Source organism: Chelmon rostratus, chromosome 1 (assembly GCF_017976325.1).
Source record: "Chelmon rostratus isolate fCheRos1 chromosome 1, fCheRos1.pri, whole genome shotgun sequence".
Classification (NCBI taxonomy): Eukaryota; Metazoa; Chordata; class Actinopteri; order Chaetodontiformes; family Chaetodontidae; genus Chelmon; species Chelmon rostratus.
The window spans coordinates 33,597,238-33,619,054 of record NC_055658.1 but is presented as its reverse complement, the minus strand read 5'-3'; the positions used below and the strand labels follow the sequence as shown (position 1 = coordinate 33,619,054).

The following is a 21,817-nucleotide window of genomic DNA, read 5'->3' as shown; positions in this document are numbered from 1 at the left end:
CTCGTGTCCCAAAATGAATCTGCACTGAAATCAAATTAGCGACAGAATTTTCAAACAAGGTGTAATTTGTTGTAAAGGAGTGTTAATTAGAAACACCTCAGCACATGTGGAGCTCACACCAAAACAAACCGAGTCAGACGCCATTTCAGCGCTGATGAGTTTCAGCTGAAAACATTCAGCCTCATCACTTTTTCACTGATGGAAAATATATTCTAATCGGCTGAGCGGCGTCCAGGCTTTTTGTTGATTAATGTGCTGTTTGCAGACACGATGACCTCAGCCGTCATGTTTCTCACAAATACGCATTTAGAGGACATTCCTCTAAAAAAAAAACATTCCTCTTATGGAGTTTGGTATAAATCTTCTGTCCTCGCCTCATCTCAGTGATTCACTTTATCTGTCAGAGGAGATGTTCTCCATTTGGCGTCTTCGGCTTGAAATATATAAGTGAACTGTGTGTGCGTGTGTGTGTGTGTGTGTGTGTCTGCATTATGCTCCTGCTCTGTTGGCAAGACAGCCACAATAGAGCTGACTAATGCAGAAATAGACTGCAGGCTAAGCCTCTTCTTCCAGAATTATCTTGAAAAGTGAAGGGCGCATCCTGTGGCCTGTTCTCCCTCCTCATCCGGCCAGATAGAAACCAGCACCACTGGCCTCGACACTCACACTTCCTACCTCGTCTGTAAGAGTGTGTGTGTGTGTGTGTGTGTGTGTCTGGTGCTAATGGCTTCCTCAGACACAGCTCATTATGTTGGTATCAAGATAAAGAGAAGAAGAGACAGGGGGCGTCTAACGGCTCCATCAGACCTGCATTTAAATCAGTTTCTGTCAAAATCAGCATTCATTTAAAGGAATCAGAGTGATCGGTGGGTTCTAAAGGTGTGACAGCACACAGAAGTCATGGTTCTGTTCACACCCTGGTTGAGGAAAAACATCCCAAGTGCATAATGATGTGTTTCTTTTCATTTATCAACAGACTCCTCTGCAGACTGAGGCAGTCTTTTGCACACTTTAAAATTAAGGAACTTTTCAGACATTCCTGTATTAGACTGTAGTTTAATACAGATGCAAAAACAAACAGTGCGCGCTTGTTTGAAATCGCAGCAGAGTGTAAAACCTCTTAGAGGATGATGATCAATAGAACAATAAAGAACAAAAAGGAGGAGTGTTTCAGTCAGTTCCACCTCGGCCATATTCCTTCACAGTTCAGTTGTGTGTTGTGGGCCATCCTCCTTATGTCATCCAACAACTCTGCTACACAGACATGTACACACACAGTGCTGGATAAATCGATGGTTGTGCTAACTTCAGCATGTTTTGCTAACGACCTACAGATTCACTTGTGGAGGTGAAGTCAGGGGGGGTGGGGTGGGGGGGGTGCAGCTGAACAAGGGGGATGCAGTTTGGTCATTTGACTAATACTCTGGATTGGTGGGTTATGTTGGAGCGGCCCCTCGTGTGGCTTTGGAAAGCACTGTTATCCTCAGTGGTCCAGCAGCCCTGGTCTCCTCCTCCTGGTCGCGTGCCCCCTCCCCAGACGCTGGCTGATTATGGCAGATTATTCCACACGGAGGTGATTGGGACGGTGTGGTTTTAGTGCCGTCTGCAGCTGTCAAACAGCATCACAGCCACCAGGGGCTCAGACAGCAGAGACCAGAAACCTGACAGAAGACTCATCATTGATCTGTGGACGGGGTCATAACCTCCTGCTGCATCGCTGATGGAGGGTAGGGTGGGTGGGGGTGTGACATTAATTAACAGGAAGTGATTTGGGGGAAGCTGCCCCGTGGAGCACCCCCTGCCTTTGTTAGAGACTTGGATTTGAAGGGGGTGGGTGAGGGCGATAGAGATGGAGGAGGGAGGCAGAAGGAGGAGGGTGTGTCGGGGGGTGGGGGGGGTGGTGTGTGGGGGGGGACATCTGCCACTGAGCGTGCTGGGTCAAAAGGCTTTTGTTGTGAAGGAGTGATGAGACAGATAGATGGTCGATGTCACCAACCGCTGGTTTAATCAAGTGAAAGTGTCCCAGCGTGGAACACACACACACACACCCACACACACACACACACCAAACACACACACACGCACACACACTCACACACACACACACACACACATACCACACACACACATACACACACACTGACAAAAGTGATTCTTCATCTTTAGTGAATAATTGAGGCTGATTGGCTGAACACATTAAATGAGCAGAAATGTGCATAAAGATGTGTCATTGCAGAGTGTCTCACTGGTGCATCATGGGAAAATTCTGCCTCTCTGTGGCCTTTTAATGTGTTTTATTTTGCACTCCTTCCGGGTTATTTATAGACAGGAAAAAGAGCAGTTTTGAACGGCGGCAGCGTCTCATCTCCCACTGTCACCTCGACCCGAATTCAATCACCAACCCCTGCGATGCAAGCTCACTGCGCATGCGTTTTCCCTAATTAAAGCAGATGCGTCAAGCAGGAATGGCAGCGGAAGTTAGACGAATTGATTTTCAAAATAAAAGCACACTTTAAGCGCTACAAAAAGTTTGCCTATGAATAGGCTGAACACAGCTAGAAGATCCCCGGCTCGATCCCGCCTGGGGGTCTTTCTGTGAATAAAAAGGAGTTTGCATGTTCTGTGCAGCGTTGGTTTTCACCGGATTCTCCAGCTTCCTCCCACAGTCCAAAAATATGCTGAGGTTAATTGATAATTCTAAATTGTCCGTAGGTGTGAATGAGTGGAGTGGTAGGCTGGCGACCTGCCCAGGGTGTCCCCTGCCTTCGCCCGAGAGTTGTTTTTGTTGTTGTTTGGTGTCATACTGATTGTGTGATTGTATGATTTTATAGATAAAAATAAGGGGTTAATACTTTGAATTAAAGTTAAATTACCTGCCTGCACATTCGCAGACAACTGCTGCAGTTTGCTGCCTGTGGGCTGAAAATTTGACAGTGGAAATTAAAAATGCACTCAGATTTTTTATTTTAGTGTTGTGCATCAGTGAAATGTGGAATTTACAGCGTGGAAACAAAAGTTTCTACACCAAGAACAAAACAATTTTAACTCCTTCAAATGTAGAAATTAAGCTGGAATGCCGTTAGAAAAACTGAAAACAATCAATTGATTAACAGAAAATGAATCAGCTACTGTTATTATGATGAATTTTGACATCTTACAAATTTAAATAAAAAAGTGATTTACCAAGCGACAGTATCTAATAGATAGATAGATAGATAGATAGATGGATTAATGTTGTACAAAGAACTCATCATGTACAATATTCACAGTTAGATTTCTTTTAATTTTCATATATTTCTATTAGCTTCTACCTGCCAGGGAAGGGAGCAGCCTTTATTTTGAAAGGTGCAGCCGGAAGTGTCCTTTCAGCTCGGCTGTGTGCTGACGCAGCTGCTGGAGCTGCAGGCAGTAGCTTTAGATGCTGTCCCATCATCAGATCACACCCAACGGGGCTGCAGCGCACCGCTCCTCCGGCACCAACACCATGACACCCGGACTCAAAACCGCAATCTGAGCCGCACTGAGGACGAAACCAGCGGAGGACCGTGAGCAGCGGACGTGGAGACATACGCGCACACACATACACACGCACGCACACGCGCACGGACAGACGTAGGCTATATCGCAGCGACCAGCGGCCAGAAAGACCGGAACGCCGACTGAGGCGAACTCCACTGCACCGCGGATTTGCTCCAGAAACGCGTCCCACACGGAGACCCGCAGGAAAAAAAATCCACGCTGCGACTCTTTTCACGCCAAAAAATGTCATCGTCGGGCAAGGACGCGAACAGCGGGCATTACGCCAACTATGTGGGACCTTACCGCTTGGAGAAGACGCTGGGCAAAGGACAGACAGGTTAGTGAAAGCCCCCTCTGAAAGCTTCCAGATGCGGATGATGCTGTCAGGACCCTCCTCAGCATCACCGCGCCTGCCGCGCTGACATCATGTTGGTTTGCAGGTTTTGCTTTTGCGTGTTCTGTATGTGCGGATGCGGGAAACGAGAAGCGGGTAAAATGCCTGATAAGTGCGGGTGTTTCAGGTGGATGCGGCTGTCATGACCGTGGTGATAGTGACGGTGGTGGTGGAGGTGGTGGTGATGCGCCTTTAATCCTTGTTGTCAGGCAGAGAGGGCTCGGTGATAATGGGCCCTTGTGATTCTTCTTGTCTCTAATTCCGTTATAGCATCCATCTGTCACATGGGCCGCTGTGCTGAGGCTGCTCTCTGCGGAGGAGCCACAGCAGTGATGCTGCACTGTCCGGCGCCTGCACGCGCGCGCGCACACACACGCATACTGTACACACACACACACACACACAGATACTGTACACACATGCTCACGGGTTAACACACAAACACACTGTACGCACACACACATTCATACATTCAGCTCATGGGTTAACACACGCATACTGTGCACACACACACACACACATTGCAGCTGCAGCGTCACACACACTTGTTTTCATGGTGCAGTCTGCTGAGCTGGTTTCTGGACTGGATGGGTTAAGATGGCAGCAGGCTGATGTTCTGACGGCCCGTCTGTGCCGAATGTCACATTATCTGTTTATATGGAACACGTGTGTCGCTGCTGCTTGTTAAAAGAAATCAGAGTGTCATATTTCAGGCTTTCGTGAGTCATTTGGGCAGAAATGTGTTTTAGAGGTGTTGATTCAACTCATTTTGGAGGCTGCAGATGGTGTTGTGCTCACAGGTGTTTCTAATATTTAGTCTGCCCCTGATATAAATCAGCTGGACAAAATATTAGAAACAACAGGTGATGTACTGAATGACATTCTGCATCTATTCAGGTATGAAAACCTGAATCTCACAGTGAACTGCATGCTAATGAGTCGAACCGGGACTGTAAGTGGCTCATTTGGAGCAACATGATCAATCACGAGACGTGTTTGTGTCACATGATCAATCTTCGTCCAATAGTCACTCTCCTTTACGCTCCTCTTTGGTCTCCTCCAGCTCGTGAGGGAAACATCTGGCTCTTTAGCTGCTAAATGCTTCACTCTGTTGTTTTCACTTTGTCATATAATACACAGTTCTCATGAGAAATCGGTAGCCATTTAAAGGTCCTGCAGGTCCATTAGATCCATCCCAGTAATCCCAGATTCCAAAGCTGATCAGAAAGGATCAGCAGGCGATCACATTCTGCTTCATTGATTTTCATTTGCTTTTGTGAACTCTCACACATGGAAACATGGCGAATGTTTCTTTTAGACTCAAAGGAGTGTTGATGTCTGTTCGTTCACTGCTGAGCGGTGTGGTCTACTCTCTGGATGGCTCAGGCCAGGCTCTCTGTTTGGGATGCCCCACCATCTGTGGACACATGCAGCCGCGAATGATCAAGGTGTCCCCCTCCAGTTCCAGCAGAAGCTCCGCGCTCCGTTCCCTCAGCGGGTGAATAATTCATAACCAACCAATTAGCTGGTTGGTGGAGTTGGGTTGTAACAGCTGCTGTATTAATTACACAATATTTCTGTTTAGCAGATGGAATAAACTACAGCGTGCATTTAATTCACAGGAAGACTCACAGATCATTTGCTTTGTTCGTCAGCAGGATTGATTACAGTGACTGAGTCAGAGGAAAAGGTTTCCACACATCCGACAACTTTCTGTGGTGAAAACACTCACACTTCAGTTCTTGCTTCCCTGAGCAGCATTTGCAGCGCGGTCCAAACAGCGATTCCTCCATAGCTGCTCCGACACCACCATGGCTGTGCGATCTTATCTCATCAGTGATGGATGTCTGTCTGTGCAGTCCAGTTTCTGACTCAGAGAGTCCACCACAGCAAAGCTTCACAGGATGATTCCAGGTCGTGAGCTCAAAGCCAGACGTCTCGGAGTGAACATCTTTAAGATGCACGCATTAGACTTTAAGTTAATGGTCTGCGCTGATAGTAAACCATCAGAACACGTTCAGGTTTGAGTGTTTCTCCAGCTGAGGGAAACAGGCATCAGTATGCACAACACCAGACCTGCTAGAAACACGTATTAGAGACGTGAGCTGTGATTCAGAGGCCTGAAACCAGGCGAGCTTTCAGCATTCATCAATTCAGTCTAGCAAAACAGTTTTGTGCTACTAGAGCCAACGTGAAATATAATCACACAGCCTCTAACAGCAGCCGTGCATCTTTCCTCTTCAGGGATTTAAATGTGGTTTCCAGTCGCAGCTGTACGGGTTGTTGCAGGTCAACTCACAGAATTAACGGCCCTTAAATCCACGTCCTTCCTCCACTGACGTGACGGTGATGAAGTGCTACCCCAGCTTCAACTGCGAGTGATGTGAGCGGGTGGATATGTCACTACGGCAACACAAGAGCTCATCTAACACGAGCATGATGTCAGCCTGAATAATGAAGCGAAACAAAATGGCAGCTCAGTCTAACTGTCAGCTCGGCTGCGACTTCGTCTCCTCGTCGTTTGGCAGAAAATCCATCAGCTGACGTTTAATTTATCTTTTTAAAATGCACAGTTTACAGCGTCATCGTTAGCTGGAGAGTTTGGGAGTTTTTGACTGTTGGAGTTGTTTTACAGACTCAGCATTGATCTGTTAATTGGAAAAGTTATCACCACATTGATCAATAATATTGTGTTAGATTACAAACAGTAGTGTGTGTGTGGCCCTGTGCTGTAGCAGGGTTCTATGAGGGTTCCTGTGTTTTCCTGAGGTCTGAGGTCGCTGCATCCAGACCTCCAGCCCTGGATGAAGCTCCGTGTCTGGACTCCTGTGCTCACGCTGTCTGCGGAGCTGTGTGCTGGCGTGCTGCTTGTTGATGGCTGCCGGTGTGAGTCGAAGGCTCCGCTGCTGAGCTGGCACACAGGGAAGCCTGTACATCATTAAACCTCCTGTGTGTGTGTGTGTGTGTGTGCGTGTGTGCGTGTGTGTGTGTGTGCGTGCGTGCGTGTGTGTGCGTGTGTGTGTGTGTGTGTGTGCGTGCGTGCGTGTGTGTGTGTGTGTGCGTGCATGCGTGTGTGTGTGTGCGTGCGTGCGTGTGTGTGTGTGCGTGCGTGCATGCGTGTGTGTGTGTGTGTGTGTGCGTGCATGCGTGTGTGTGTGTGTGTGTGTGTGTGTGTGCGTGTGTGCGTGTGTTGAGGAAGTGGATGTAACCCTGACACAAAGAAGAATGAAGGATAAATGAGTCTGAGCAGACTTTGATCAGCTGTTGGTCCTCGACCGTTCTGGACTCGCTGCTTCCCGGCACTCGTGTCATGTGACCTACCTGCACATAAAGTTATCACAGATGTCCCGAATGATAAATTGAACAGCTGATTGACAGAAAAGTAACCATTGTTTAAGTTATTTTTCAGGCAAAATGAAAATTATTCACAAGATTAGCTGCTTCTCTGTCTTCGTTGTTGGATTTTACTGCTGATCAGACAAAACAAGCACTTTGAACACGATCGCCTTCATCACCCAGAAATCATTCAGGAATCATTCAGGAACATCGGGACGTTTTCCACTATTTTCTGACCTTTTACGGAAAAAAAATCAGTTATCCAGTAATTAAAGAAATTAATTGATAATGAAAGTAACTGTTAGATTTGGTCTGGTAACTTTCTGACCAACACTTTTAGTTTCGTTCTTGGTTTTTTATGTTCATTCTGTCTTTTTTCTGTGAAGCACTGCAGCTGCATTTCTTGGCTACAAATAAAGTTAAATATTTGTATTATTACCAGTAGTCTGATTACATTCATATAGTTGCAGCTGCTCAGCTTGCTCTGCGGTGAGACTCTGTGTGTTTTCCTGGTATTTAACCTGAAGCAGAGCGAAGTGCCTCCCGGCTCGTCTGAATGTCGGCCGCAGCTTCGGCTCTCTCGTCTTTTTTAAAATTCCCTCTCAGACGTGGCGTTTGCGTCTCCGCTCGCAGTCGGAACAATGCCGCCGTGGTGTGTGTCTGCTGGTCGAGGCTGAATGGCGAGAGGCTGCGCTGACTCTGAACAATTAGTGTGTCTTCATGAGTGTGAGCGCGTACGTTGGGGGGGTTGAAGGACTCCTTTTCTACACTGGTTTCCCAGGCTCCATACAGAGCTCATTTTCTAAGTGTGGGCCAACAGTGGGGATGGTTGTCATGGTTTCATCTCTCCTCCTGCGACAATGGCCACTCTTTCCTTCTTGATGATCACTGCGAGACTGCAAGCCTCCAATCTTTTGCTCCTGTCGTCCTCTCTGTGTTTTCATTCGTCAGCTGCTCGGATCAGCTTTTTGAGCACCTCTACACTCTTTGAGGGACCAGAAGTTGAAATAAAGCTGCTCAGCTCACAATGAGTGAGTACAAATAACAGCCATCATCCAACGTGGTTCAGGAGTGCACAGTGAACCTGGAGGCTGGTGGCTGCACCGATCCACCAGAAACACACGGATCACTCTAATGGGTCAATATCCACAGGATCCCTCAGCGTCCTCTGACTCTGAGGGTAAATACAACATCGCTCATTTTTATTTGTCTGCAGCCTGTAATGGTAATGTGTGTGTGTGTGTTTGAGTGTGTATGCATGTGTGTGTGTGTGTCCCTGTTGTGTTATAATGAAAGTGTCATGTTATTGACGTGGAGCATCCTAAACACTGTAGTCCCTTGGCTCCAGTAGAGGAGTGCTGTGTGTGTGTGTGTGAGGTGGGGGTGTGTGTGTGGTGGGGGTGGTGTGGGCAGCAGGGAGAGCCCCAGCACAGATGGCTGCCTTGAGGTGGCTGAAATACAGCTTCATTATCAGCAGGTTGCAGGTGGTAACACTCCCATGACTCTCACTGCATATGTGTGCGTATGTATGTGTACATTAGCGTGTGTGTGTGTGTGTGTGTTATCAGGATTTACAGTGAATGCTTTTGCAGCACCTTTGTTTTATCGGACTCTCCGTCTTTGCTTCATTGTGCTGCATTAAATGTAAAACAAGACAAAATATTTATGTCACCTCATTTGCACACTGAGGCCACAGAGTGTGTTGTTGTGTATAAATACGATGTACTTTTTTTAATAGAAAGACTTGAAATTGAGCAGAAAACACAACAGAAAACATGCAGCTGGAACATTTTATGAACACACGCCTTGGTTCAGTTCTTCAGGTGGTGCGATGTGCAGGCTGCAGGGCTGAGCGACGCTGTGATTCTATTTTAGATTTCAATCATTTTCTATAAATTAAATCAGCAGGTTTCCCTGCTGATTTGACTCCACAGCAGCAAAATGATGACTTCATGTCAATAACCACAACCTCTCAGTGATGGAGGAAGTTTGAAGCAACGTTGCAATTTATTTCTATATTTGTAGAATAAATGTCCCAGGTCAGCTCATGTTACATTCGTGGTTTCCTGCGTAGCTCATTGAGGTGTGGGTCCTCTACTGGTTTTATAAAATATATAATAAATGAGATATATCGTAACAGAAGCTGTTGCATCTGACCCACCTGTGGTTGCAGGATTTGTAGAAATCGTTTTATTTTTCTGTTTTGGTTTCTTTCAACTCTCAGCGAGCAGTTTTGGGGGAAACAATTTTTTCTTTCTGCAGAACTTTTTAAATTTTCTTCTTAAATTTTCCTCCTTTCCATCCTGAGTTGCTTTTCCACCTAACTGACATCCAGTCTGCCGTCTCAAGCAGCGTTCAGAGAGCGAGAAGTTTCGCTGAGCGCGCTCCAGAGTGGGAGAGGAGGGAGGAGCTGCTGCCTGTGGGGGGGGCTCCTCTGCAGACAGGAGGGGGATAATCAGAATTATGGCTCGTCAAACACCCCGTCCTCCTCCTCCTTTTCCTCTCCCACTTTTTCTATACAGTACATCCCTTTGGCTTCCCTCCCTCGCTCGCCCTCCCGGCCGAGGGCTCGGTTACCATGGCAACCAGAGGAATGCTCTTTTCTGTGGTATGCTTGCTCTAGATCTTCACGGCCCCTCTGCTCAGCTTTGAGGGGGGGTTGTTTCGCCTGAATCATTAAACAATGACTGAGAAACTACCCCCCGTCTCTCTCTCTCTCTCTACATCTCTATCGCTCTTATGTTTTCCTTACATCGCCCCATCACTCCACCCCCTCCTCTCTGCTGCTCTGTCTGAGGTTTCAGGCTAAAGCTCAGCGCCACCTCTGCTTCCCGCCGCCTGAATGAGTCATTATGGAGAGGAGCGTGATTTTCATTTCCCCAGCCCAACTAATGCTTTTCCGTCTGCCAGATTATCCACAGCTTCTCCTCACAGGACACGTTCCCCCGACGCCGAGCAGGAAAAAGTCCAGAGATGGAGAAATGGTCCACACAGCTCTGACAATAGTTCAGTTTGTGGTATTGTCAGTGTCAGCGAAAGAAAGCTGCGACCTGCTTTAAATCAGTGTTACTCAACTTTCATTCTATTAAATGTGAATGTTTGTTTCTACACTGGAGCTCCGGGAGACATGCGCCGTATGAAGAGTAGCCACAGCTCGGATAAAAGCAGACTCTCAGAGACGCTGCTCTCAGAAGTGCTAAGTGAATTAATGATGCAAGAAAAGAAAGGAGAAACAATTTTCAGATCAGATCGTTGATAGCGTGGGAACAGGAAGAACAAAGTCTGCTTATTGTGTCCTCGGCACGACGGGGAGATGCTGCTGGTGTGATTCAATTAGCCTGCGCCTCACACGTGCACACGAACACACACACACACACACACACACACACAACGCGATGCAGTCTTCGTTTGTTCCTGGGTCGCCTTGAGCTTACAAACACCTAACGTCGAGTTAGTTGAGATTGCCGTCATCTTGCCTGTGGCTGTCAGTCATTAACGAGTCTCCCTGTGCAAATCAGCAGGCTGCTGCTGCTGAAACATTCAGGTATCTGAGCTGTGTGTGTGTGTGTGTGTGTGTGTGTGTGTGTGTGCTTCAAATGATTTCTGTCCTGATGCTGTGATTAGAAGTGCCTTGTATGTGAACTCTTTTTGTTGTTGATCCCGAGTCATTTAATATTAAATATCCGCTGGTTTCTTGCATAATTAGCTTCCCAGTTAGATTTAGATGAGACTTTTTAAAAATGGCCTTTTAGGCAGTAAGAGCAGCGTCCTCGGTCCAGTTTCTGCATGTTTCCTGTCTCGCCTCACAGTCTTCCTCCTTCCTACCTTCTTCCTCTTCTTCTACGCTTTCTGTCCTTTCTGCTGTGGCAGAACCTGGCTTTATGTAGGTATATATGTAGGTTATGTCTGCAGGTAGAGGTGTGAGGTCTCTGGTCTCCCGGCTCCGTTACCTCGGCTGTGCGAACAAGCTCGTGTCCTGAATTTATCCCCAGTCAATTATGTTTAATGTGTGCCAGGTAGAGCTTTAATCAGCTCCTGCAGTGAGCATGCACAGCTGGATAATTGTCATGTGAGTGCCGGTGATTGCTTTGTTGTTAGAGGTAAATACGCAGCGCATGTGTGCACCAATGAAGTTGATATGTTCACATGCACGTTTGGGACCGTGTTGCCGCCTGCTGCGACAGCTCCGCCAACCTTCAGTATAGACTATTGAGCGTATGTGATGCAGCGCTGATGACGTCCGTGTGGATCAGTCAGAGGAAAATGAGGTTTGGAGATCCTGCTGGGCAGCAGCAGCACCACCAGGCTCTATCAGTCCCAATCATCAACACTTATCAGCCTGATTGCAGCACCTGTTAAGATGGAGATGCTGAAGGGAAAAGTGGTGCAGCGGAGGTGCTGTCAGCTATCTAACAACGCTGCCTGTGCAGAGGTCCGACCATTTATTACTGATTTACTGCTGCACCTGTGGTTCATACCAAAGAGGATGGAAATGGAGTTTATACCCAATGTAACATGGAAAACTTTACAGTCGAGCTAATTCAAGCCAACATTTGGGTTGTTCAGGCTCTTATTTGAAGTCTGGTTTTATCTGTAAACTGACAGGAAATCTTGGGTTTTGGCCTGTTGATTCACCTTGAGATCAGGTCACCGGGGATGCTGATGCACAGACATGTAACCATATACAGGCATGGTTTTACGATGGTCTCAGTCCTGTTTAGTCGTCACCAGATTTATGCACCAGCCTGGGTGAACGCAACCAAATGGCCAAAACCAGCAGAGGTCATTTGAACCGCACTGGAGCTGCTCAGTCACTGTGGCTGAGGGGGGGCACCGGGATCTGCTCTGCAGCCTATCGGCCATCTCTTCTTTCATGCACTTCCTGTTAGGTCTGATAGCCTGACCGGCACAGGATTTTCAACAGAGACCAATTTAAAACCTCAATCAATAGCTGGTAATCAAACGGGAATGGGTTATGGCTCCAGATAAGCCCCTTTTGGTCCCGCAGCCCTCTTCCCCCAGCCAAAAACTTAATGAAATTGAGTATAAATCCCTCTTCTCTCGTCCCCTCAAAAATTCACTTTCATCCCTTTCCAAAAGCAATCTGGACTTTTCCCCTGAGTCAGCACTTACAGTGTCCAGGACTGAGGCAGGAAATTACCATTTGAAGAGCTGCTTCGCTTCCCTCTCTCTGATCCGGCCCTGTGCCCACGCTCAACCCTCGCTTCATTTTGTAGCAATATGGAGTTTCTGGTATCTCATATTAGATAAATAAACTCCCCTCCTTGCATCCACTAAAGCCCCTGACTAGTGCATGATGGGATGGCTGCGTGCTTTTGGCAACAAGCGATTTCACTTTGGAATTTCAGGGTGAAGAGGACGCGGTCATGGATGGAAAGTCCAGTTAGGTACAAGATCTTAATGAGGTTTTCGCAATTTGCTCATTAGCATCACCCACGAGCACTGGGGACGGACGGCGGCAGACAGGCTGCGGGACTGCTCTCATTCCACTTTTTGCTGTTTTACGTCCTTTAGCTTCGCGGGTTGCTCACACAGATGGCCCCGGCCCTGGAAGAACCCCTTCCTGTCTCAGACTAAGCGTCCGGTCCACACAGATGGCCCGTTAGCTGCAGCACGTGCAGATGAGCTGCGTCGCCTGGCGCCCACAGCCTCAGTGAAGCGTCCAATCATGTGCCATAATCAGATTAAGGGGCGAGGGGATGGGGCGTGAGAAACTCCATTATCCTCACTTTGCTGGTAGTGCTGGCAGGTACCACTGCTCCCAGGTGTGTGTGTGTGTGTTTGTGTGTGTGTGTGACGGTGTGTGTGATGGTGTGTGTGACGGTGCAGAGGTCATAAATGACACCGTAAATCTTAATAATAATCATAATAAACACTCTTGAATACACATGTGTAAAGACACATGCATGTTTTTGGCTTGTTCTGATATATTTGTGAGGACCACTTTCAGTTTGAAACCATTGCATTGAGGACATTTCTGCATTGTGAGGACATTCTGGCTGGTCCTGACTACTGAGGACTGTTTGAAGGCTCAGGTTGGGTTATGGTAAGAGTTGCATTTAGTTAAGATGATAAACATCTGTCATATGCCAAAGAGGGGAATGCATGATGTCAGCGGGGGTCCTCATAAGTGTAGAAAGACAAATGTGTGTGTGTTTGTTGTGTGTGTGTGTGTGTGTGTGTGCGCATGCACTATGTTGCAGTATTTTCAGAGAGCGCTCTGTCTCTGTGACCTGCAGTGTGTGACGCTGTGAAGCTGCAGTGCTGCATTACAGCAGCGACTGGCTGCAGCCTCTCCGCAGTAATCACACACGCATACACACACACACACACACACACATGCACACACACACACGCATACACACACACACACACACACATGCACACACACACACGCATACACACACACACACACACACACACACACACACCTTGGCTGTAATGCATTATTTTTTAAACTCTTTCTGTGATTCATGGCGTGGCTATAGTTGCTATGGTTACAATGGTTATGGTGTGTGTGTGTGTGTGTGTGTGTGTGTGTGTGTGCGTGTGTGTGAGAGAGAGAGACAGAGAGAGAAAAACAAAGAGACAGCAGGTGTAAATGAGGTACATGGGTATGCCCAGTGGTTATAGATGAGTAGATAAATTAATTACACCATGCTAAATTATCTGATGACAAACAGTAAACGATGGCGGCGGCAGCGTGTTCATGACAAATGATGTAAATGTTCATGGTCGCCAGAGGATGAATCCTAATGGTTTTAGTGAGCTCTCTGACCTTTCCTCTGACCTCTAGGACTGCTGTCAGGCCAAACGTAAAAACCCAGACACAAGAATCTAACAAGTGGCTTGTGATTAATGTTTTTACGTGTTAAACCCACGATCTGTATCTGAGTTTCACATTCTACAGTGGCTTCAATATGCATATGATGCTAACATGCTAAATGTTGCTTCTAAACATTAGCACAGGGAGGGGGGGTCTAGTGAAAGTTGCTGTGGAGTTGCATTATGGGAAGTGTAGGATACAGTGTTTGAAGTTTTGCACTTGGAACCAAAGTTAAAGTAAACGTTATCTGTGCTTGAAGTTCAGCCTCGTGGCTCAGCTTGTCGTCGTAAATAAAGTCAGATTAACCCAGAGCTGTGGAACAGGAAGTGATGCGTTTCGCACCTTTTTTGTAGTCTCACAGCATGAGTGCTTCACAGTTTTTGCTAATAAATGTTTGACACAGTGAAAAAAGAAGCATCTGCTGTACATGAGGCAGCAAAGACGTCAGTGACACAAAGTCCTCAAAGCTGAGTGTTGGTGAAGAAGCCAGAGCATCATGTTCGTCCGCCATTTTTAACGGCCTCAGTAAATATTCGCTGACATGGCGAAGTGTGATTTGGATATTCTGCTGTCTTTGTTGCTTAAACATCATTTTAATCGGCTCTTCCCACAGTAGAGAATCATAATGTGCAGAAACATGCAGATTTTACCTTAAAGAGAGGATATGAAGATAAACAGTGGCGTGCTGATGATGTCACACGGCCGCAGCAATACGTCAGCAGATAAAATGCTGGTGCAGTGAGTCCACATTGAAATGGTGAAAGCTCTGTGGGAGGATGAAGAGGGATCTGTGTGACACGCTGCAGTCGCTGATCCCATTCTGTCCTCTATGAGAAGACAATGGGAGTGCGGGTGGTGGGTGATGGTCGCGCCCCACAACCGCCCCCCCTGTTGGACTGGCCTTAATCTGCCACTAATCCGACCCTCCAGTGCGAAGGAGACTCTGCTCATTTTCAAACAAACAAAACAGGAAGCAGAGAGTTGGTGGAGCTGTTCGCTGTGAGGCCTGAGCGCCCCTCAATCATGACCCAAAAACGGGTCAACGTTTGCACGTGTTGTTTATTTAATGAGTTTGAATCTCCTTTAATTTGAAACGATGCTGGTCGAATCCATAACTGTGAGTTTCATCTGGACAAAGCTCCGTTAGCTTTGTAATGGAGGAGGAGGACGAGGGGGGACAGGTCATGACCCTCATTACACCACCTGCCAGATGGCCCAACACCACGCTGTGTATGTGTGTGTGTGTGTGTGCGTGTGTGTGTGTGCGTGTGTGTGTGTGTGCGTGCGTGTGCGTGTGTGTGTGCGTGTGTGTGCGTGTGTGTGTGTGCGTGTGTGTGTGCGTGTGTGTGTGTGCGTGCGTGTGCGTGTATGTGTGTGTGTGTGTGCGTGTGTGTGTGCGTGTGTGTGCGTGTGCGTGCGTGTATGTGTGTGTGTGTGTGTGCGTGTGTGTGTGTGTGTGTGCGTGTGCGTGTATGTGTGTGTGTGTGCGTGCGTGTGCGTGTATGTGTGTGTGTGTGTGTGTGTGTGCGTGTGTGTGTGTGCGTGTGTGTGTGCGTGCGTGTGCGTGTGTGTGTGTGTGCTGTCGTGGATGAACGCAGTACGAACTAGCCCATGACACAGTGGAGACCCCCGAACAGACATTTTTTCACTGTTTTCAGTGCTGAATTGTGATTGGTCAGTGAACACATCCTGATGTCTGTTATTTCACATTAAGCGTTAAAAAGTTCGTTTCTTTTACTCAACAAGTCGATGGACAGAAAGTTACTCAGTGATGAAATGTCTGAATCATTTTTCAAACATATAATCTGGTTCCAGCTTCTCAAAATTGAGGATTTGCTGCTTTTTTCTGCTTTACATCATCGTGAATTATTTTGTGGTTGATCAGACAAAAGACAATATTTTTATATTTTATATACAAAATAGTTAAAAGAATATTTTGTGGATTCCTGAAAATGTCAGTCCTGTTTATTATTGGATGTTTGAATGTGTTTGCGTGCAGCCCTGTGAGAAGCAGGATGATGTTCATGTATTGATTCACTATGTTAGCATGTGTTAGCGACTGTCTGCAAACATCTAAGAGCCACCAGTCCAGTACTTCCTGTAAACGCACACACATGCACGCACACGCACACGTGCGCGCGCACACACACACACACACACACACACACACACACACACACACACATCCTGCTTTCATCACCAAACTCATCACCTCTCTTCTGTCCAGCCTCTTTCCCTCGTCTCTGTGTTTCGTTCCTCCCTGTCCTCAGGCACAGTAACACAGGCAGCTGGGTCGGGGGAGCTAAACCCCCCCCACACACACACACACACAGACTCCCACAATGCTGCTGGTGCTCAGTGACACTGCAGGGCTACAGGGTCCACCATGTGAACTGGGCTCAGCACACAGTCGGCCACGAACCACCGCTGAAAGTCTCACTCATGTCAGGGAGAAGCTGCAGGCCGGTGGGTGACCGTCTGCGCCCACACAGAGAAATGATAAGACCCAGTGAAGTCAGAGTGTGTATGTTTGATCGGCAGCAACACAGAACAAAACCAAACTCACACCTCCCGAAAACCGAACACGCAGCTGGAAGCCACGACGTCGCTCCGCTGGTCACATGATGGTTGGCGACGTTAACGACTCCTGAATCACAGCCGATGCCTCCAAAGTTCAAGATGAAGCATGAAAAGTATCTGAACATTTGACAGGAGTAGAGAGGTCTTCATATGTAAATGCTCTTTAACACATATTTGACATACAGTATACCCTTGTTTTTCGCAGGGGTTACGTTCCAAAAAGAACCCGTGATAGGCAAATCCGTGAAGTAGAAACCTTTATTTTTATTTTTATAATTATTATACAATTAAATACTCTATTAAGACATTGAAAAGAAAGAACAAACCATTTTACAGGCTCAAGCATTTGTTTCACAAATAAAAGTACTTTAGAAACGTTTTTTTAACAAATAACTTCTGTACTGTGCTGTCAAATAATAATTTTAATCATCGATGTGAACAGAAGGCTTCAAATTGCGGAGATTAGCACCGCCCACCGCGACCCGAGTAATTGGATTAAACGGGAGAAAATTAAAAATGATTATGAAAAAAATACAAAGTACAGTCGGACAAATAGTGACTCAGGTGTATTTCACTGCTCTTCAGACTGAGCCGCTGCATCCTGACTCCGCTCTGCAGGGTTTTCTTCTTTTGAAGCTCGCGGTGCAGGTGTGTTTGTTCGGGAGAAGAACACAGTGATAGGCAAAACTCCAAATTACAAGAGAATTTGCACGTACGTGATGTAAATTTGGCGAGCTGTTTTACGTACGTGTACATATTGAACTGCAACGTTATTGACGCACAGGTAGAGAAGAAGCGGAGTGACTTTTTAGCCAATCAGAATGCAGAACACAATGCACGATGCAAATCCGTGAAGCAGCGAAACCGTGAAAAGTAAAGCGCGTTATAGCGAGGGATCACTGTATAGCAAAACACAACTGGGTTAGCAGAGCTGAAATCAAATCACAACATTTAAAGTTTTATTGGTTATATTTAACACATTGTGACTCATGCGGTTTGTCTGAAGCCCTGTAAAATCAAGCTGTGTTCACGGCACCTCAGACAGAAGATTCAGTAACGCATCATGATGATGTGTTGAGGTTTGAGCCCCATGTGTCATGTGATCCCAGTCACAGGAAAAGCTAATCAATCAGTGTTGAGGTTTGAGGTTTCATCAATGAAGGTGAGAGCTGCTCTGAATATTCTAACATGAACAATAACGTATTATGATTTTGGACTGCAGTCTCATGAGTTTTGCTCCTTCACTCTTTTTTCACTGGAAATAATTTGAACCGACTCCAGAACGCCGCCCTTGTTTAGACCGGCGGCTGCGCCGCTGGTGGGGGGAGGCGGTGTTAGCGGGAGGAGGTCAGCTCCTCTGGACTCTCTGAGGAGGAAGCTGGAGAGGAGAGGAGAGCCTGAACCCGAGCTAAAAATACAAGCCAGCGTCTCAGAGAGTCACACAGCCGAGTTCAGCTCTGGACGGCTGCCAGCAGTGCTCGTCACACACACACACACACACACACACACACACACACACATACATACACACACACACACACACATGCACACACACACACACACAAACACACACACACACACACCAACACACACACACACACACACATGCACACACACACACACACACAAACACACACACACACACACAAACACACACACACACACAAACACACACACACAGGCAGACAAAGACAACGCTGCGAGCTAAACTGGAAGTGGAGAGGCAGGTGGGCGGAGCCGAGAGGAGGATGGAGTGAAAGAGAGAGTGAGAGGGGGAGGGGCACGCATGGTGGAGGATGAATAAAAGCCGAGGGGGGAGGGGATGGAGGAGCAGGGGAGGCAGGGAGGGAGGATGGGGTGTGAAAACTGAAAGCTTGCAAAAAAAAAACGAGTTGTGAGGGAATAAAGAGAAGAAAAAGGGAAAATGTGAAGAAGCTGATCAGAAACAGACGAATAAACAGAAGGTGAAAGTGAAGACGGGACACAGAAAAAAAAGACAACAGCTTTGTGATGAGCTGTGAGGACGTCTTGGCCGCCGTCCCAGTCTGAAAGACGATCCAGCCGATGATGTAATCATTTGTAATTGGTCCCGATTATTCATTAATGCTCGATTGGCACCGTGGTGCAGCCAATTAGACGGCGGGACGTGACGATGATATCACTCTGTATGTTTGTGGGGACCGGCTGGAAGTGTAGAAGAGAAGCATTACGCTCACCTCGCTGGCCAATCACACGATGCTGGTTCCTGCATCCCAGCATGCATTTCCTGCAGCTGCAGGGAAATATGGACAGTTTGGCCTCTATGGATCTCTAACACATTGAAGTGTAGAGATCTCTCTGCCACAAGCCAAACGTTGGGGCTTTCTGGTCTGCGCTGCCACAACAATGCTGTCATATTTTCCAGCGTTGACGCCTCTGAAATGCAGAATCTTTGCTCCACCGGGACGTCTTCTTCTTCTTTTGTCTTTCAGTCTCACTGTAAATCACAGAAAATCACCTCCAGTTTGTACCGCTGCACTTCCTGTAGAAGTAATCGTACTCGATAAGTGATCCCAGCATTAGTAAAATCCTCTGCAGCCGTGTTGTTCTTGAACAACTGTTTACTTGTGTGGGTGCTGCCCATCTGTCTTCAGGCTCGCTCGCTCTCTGCCAGCTGCTGTCTGCATTCAGTCCAGTCACAATTACTGGCGGCCAGAAGAGACGGCTCCTTGTGGCCCATTGATGCTCCTCGATGGGAGGTCAGGACTAATTGGCCGGCGTCCTATCTGTCACACAATAAGGGCCTTTCAACGCGAAAGCTGAGCTGTGATTAAGTTACGGCTGTTTGGTTTTAATTTACACAAAGGGAGACTCTCCAAAGTACTCGATGGCCTCAAGTAGTCTTGATTCAGAGCCCTTTTGTTTGCTCTGATGGTCTCTCCCATCTCATCGCCAACCAGGAAGAGAGGGAACCTACAGCACAGTGTTTCTGTCATCTGCTGACAAAGCACACCATGTTGTGTAATACTGTACCTTATATTAACCTGAGTGTTCCCCTGCCACTCACTCTTAACTCACATTTAATCCCAACTCTTTATTTCACAGCCAGTCCGCTAACGTAAAGAGCTACAAACACACAAAGTCATGCATGGACGTCACTGACATGCTAAACTAGAAATGGTGTCTAATAGATGAGCCGATCTACTTTCTTTAATTAAACATAAAGAAATAAAGGAGAGAAAACTTTCAGATTATAACACGAAGAATTTAACACCATTGTGACAAATAATAATGAAAACCAAATGTTGTTGTCTGAAATCAGGTGTAAGCTTGATGTTTAGAAAACAGTATTTTTTTTTCAGGTTGTAGAAAAACCTGCTGGAAACACCCACCAGAGCACCAATGCGTATTAATCCGCCTCTGAAAATAGTTCCCAACAAATGCACTATTTCCCCCTGTTTGAGTGACATTTGAGAAAAACTGCAGTGAGACAGATTAAAAGAAACTGCGTGTTGGGACAGCTGAGGCAGGGGACACAATGTTGGTTTGGGTATATATTGTAAAATGACACCTTTTCCTTCCGGTCTCTCATAAAGAAATGTCCACGTCCTGCAGCCTCTCAGCTTTGAGTGAGGTCCACCAGTCGCCACAGAGGCTCGTGTCTCCGTCGTTTTAGCTTGTGGACGATCACCCGGAGAGACTGAGGAGGGTGGAACTGCGGGCGGTGAGGATTGCGGGTTGATAAAGAGAGACGGCGGGTTAAAGATGGAGGAGTTTCTCAGGACTGGTGTATTTGTCAGGGTGGGGTCGGGACAGGAGGGCGATGGATGTGGGGATGGAACAGCGTCTGAGGGATGAGAGCCTCAGTCCTCTGCGTCAGTCCCGATGAAGGATTGGGTCCAGCTCAGCCTGCTGGAGGCCTTCCCTCAGACAGAGAGACTGTCACAGCCTTTAGATTCATCACCACGTTGGAAATATGAAGCGCACAGACCATTTGGGAAGTAACTAACCTGCACCTCCTCAGCTCAGCTCAGAGGCCTGAAGCCCTTTAGAATGGGAGTAGACTGGGACGGCTGCTCGCTGCTTGTTTTCACTGGTAGGATCATTTGTTGTGGCTCTCAGACCACCCTCCTCTTCTTCCTCTGAGATGTTTCTCGATGCTTGCAGGCATCATGACTCTTAGACATCAAATACAGGGTGAGTGCAAAGATTTTTCTGGGTTTCAGCCGTGAGGCTCAGTCTCCGTTGAGCTGCTGATTCTCTCGTTGGACTTCAGTGTAAAATGATTTGAAGGTGAATGAAACACGAACAAACCTCTCATTTGCAGTCACGACACAGAAACAGAGGATGGACATTTTTACACATCCCAGGGCTGAAGGATGTGGACTAATGTTTGACAGTGTGAAGCTGGCAGACGCATTTCTTTTAGGAGCTGACTGACATGTAGAAACAAGTAGAAAGTAGAAAGCACACTGTTGTCTAAAACATGGCTGCCAGCTAGCAAAAGTAGCCAAGAATATGATATGTATGTGTATTAATATATGGATTTTAGCACAAGTTTCTTGTCCTTCTCAGTTTGCTCGTGGACGGTGTCGTTGTCTCAGGTGTCCTAGGTTTGACTGATCGCCGTCGTCTCATAATCCGTCCATGCCTATAACATGTGAGACACATTGAAAGCAGAGAGCAGGAGCAACTTCTAATATTCCACAGAGTATAGATATATAATTCTAGATCTGTTTCTGCCTTTCAGCGCAGAGCTGCAGACAGACTGGAGTTTATGTGATCGTGGATGGCTTTGCGAGGCGAGCTGCAGTGGGTCATCTGACAGCAGCTGACACACACACACACACACACTCACACACACACACACACACACATAATAGGATTTCTGCGTCTCATTCAGCCATGTTCAGGCTTCCCGCCGTCTGCCATACACTCTGTCGGAGCGAGAGGATGTGTGTTTGGCAGCCGGGCTGACGCACCAGGCTGAGCGGAGGAGAAATTTTCTCTCGTTGTTTCGTTGCACATTTTTGAGCCATTTATTTTTAGTGTAACAGATTCATAAATTCATAATCCGGGTGGTGCAGACAGAGCAGTTCTCAGCTGTCACATCAAGCGGATACTGAGAGATTTATTGGTCCTCAGCTGATGTAAGCTGAGTC

The 21,817-nt window shown here is 47.0% G+C and overlaps 1 protein-coding gene across 1 annotated transcript in view; it reads left to right on the top strand.

Moving 5' to 3' along the window:
- The first annotated feature begins 3,757 nt into the window (after positions 1-3,757).
- Positions 3,758-21,817, top strand: part of LOC121607413 (serine/threonine-protein kinase BRSK2-like) — a 115,347-nt gene continuing 97,287 nt past the window's right edge. Inside the window, exon 1 of the mRNA XM_041938194.1 lies at positions 3,758-3,856. Within this exon, the coding sequence (XP_041794128.1) occupies positions 3,763-3,856 (94 nt within the window). The 5' untranslated portion in view covers positions 3,758-3,762. The remainder of the gene's footprint in view (positions 3,857-21,817) is intronic.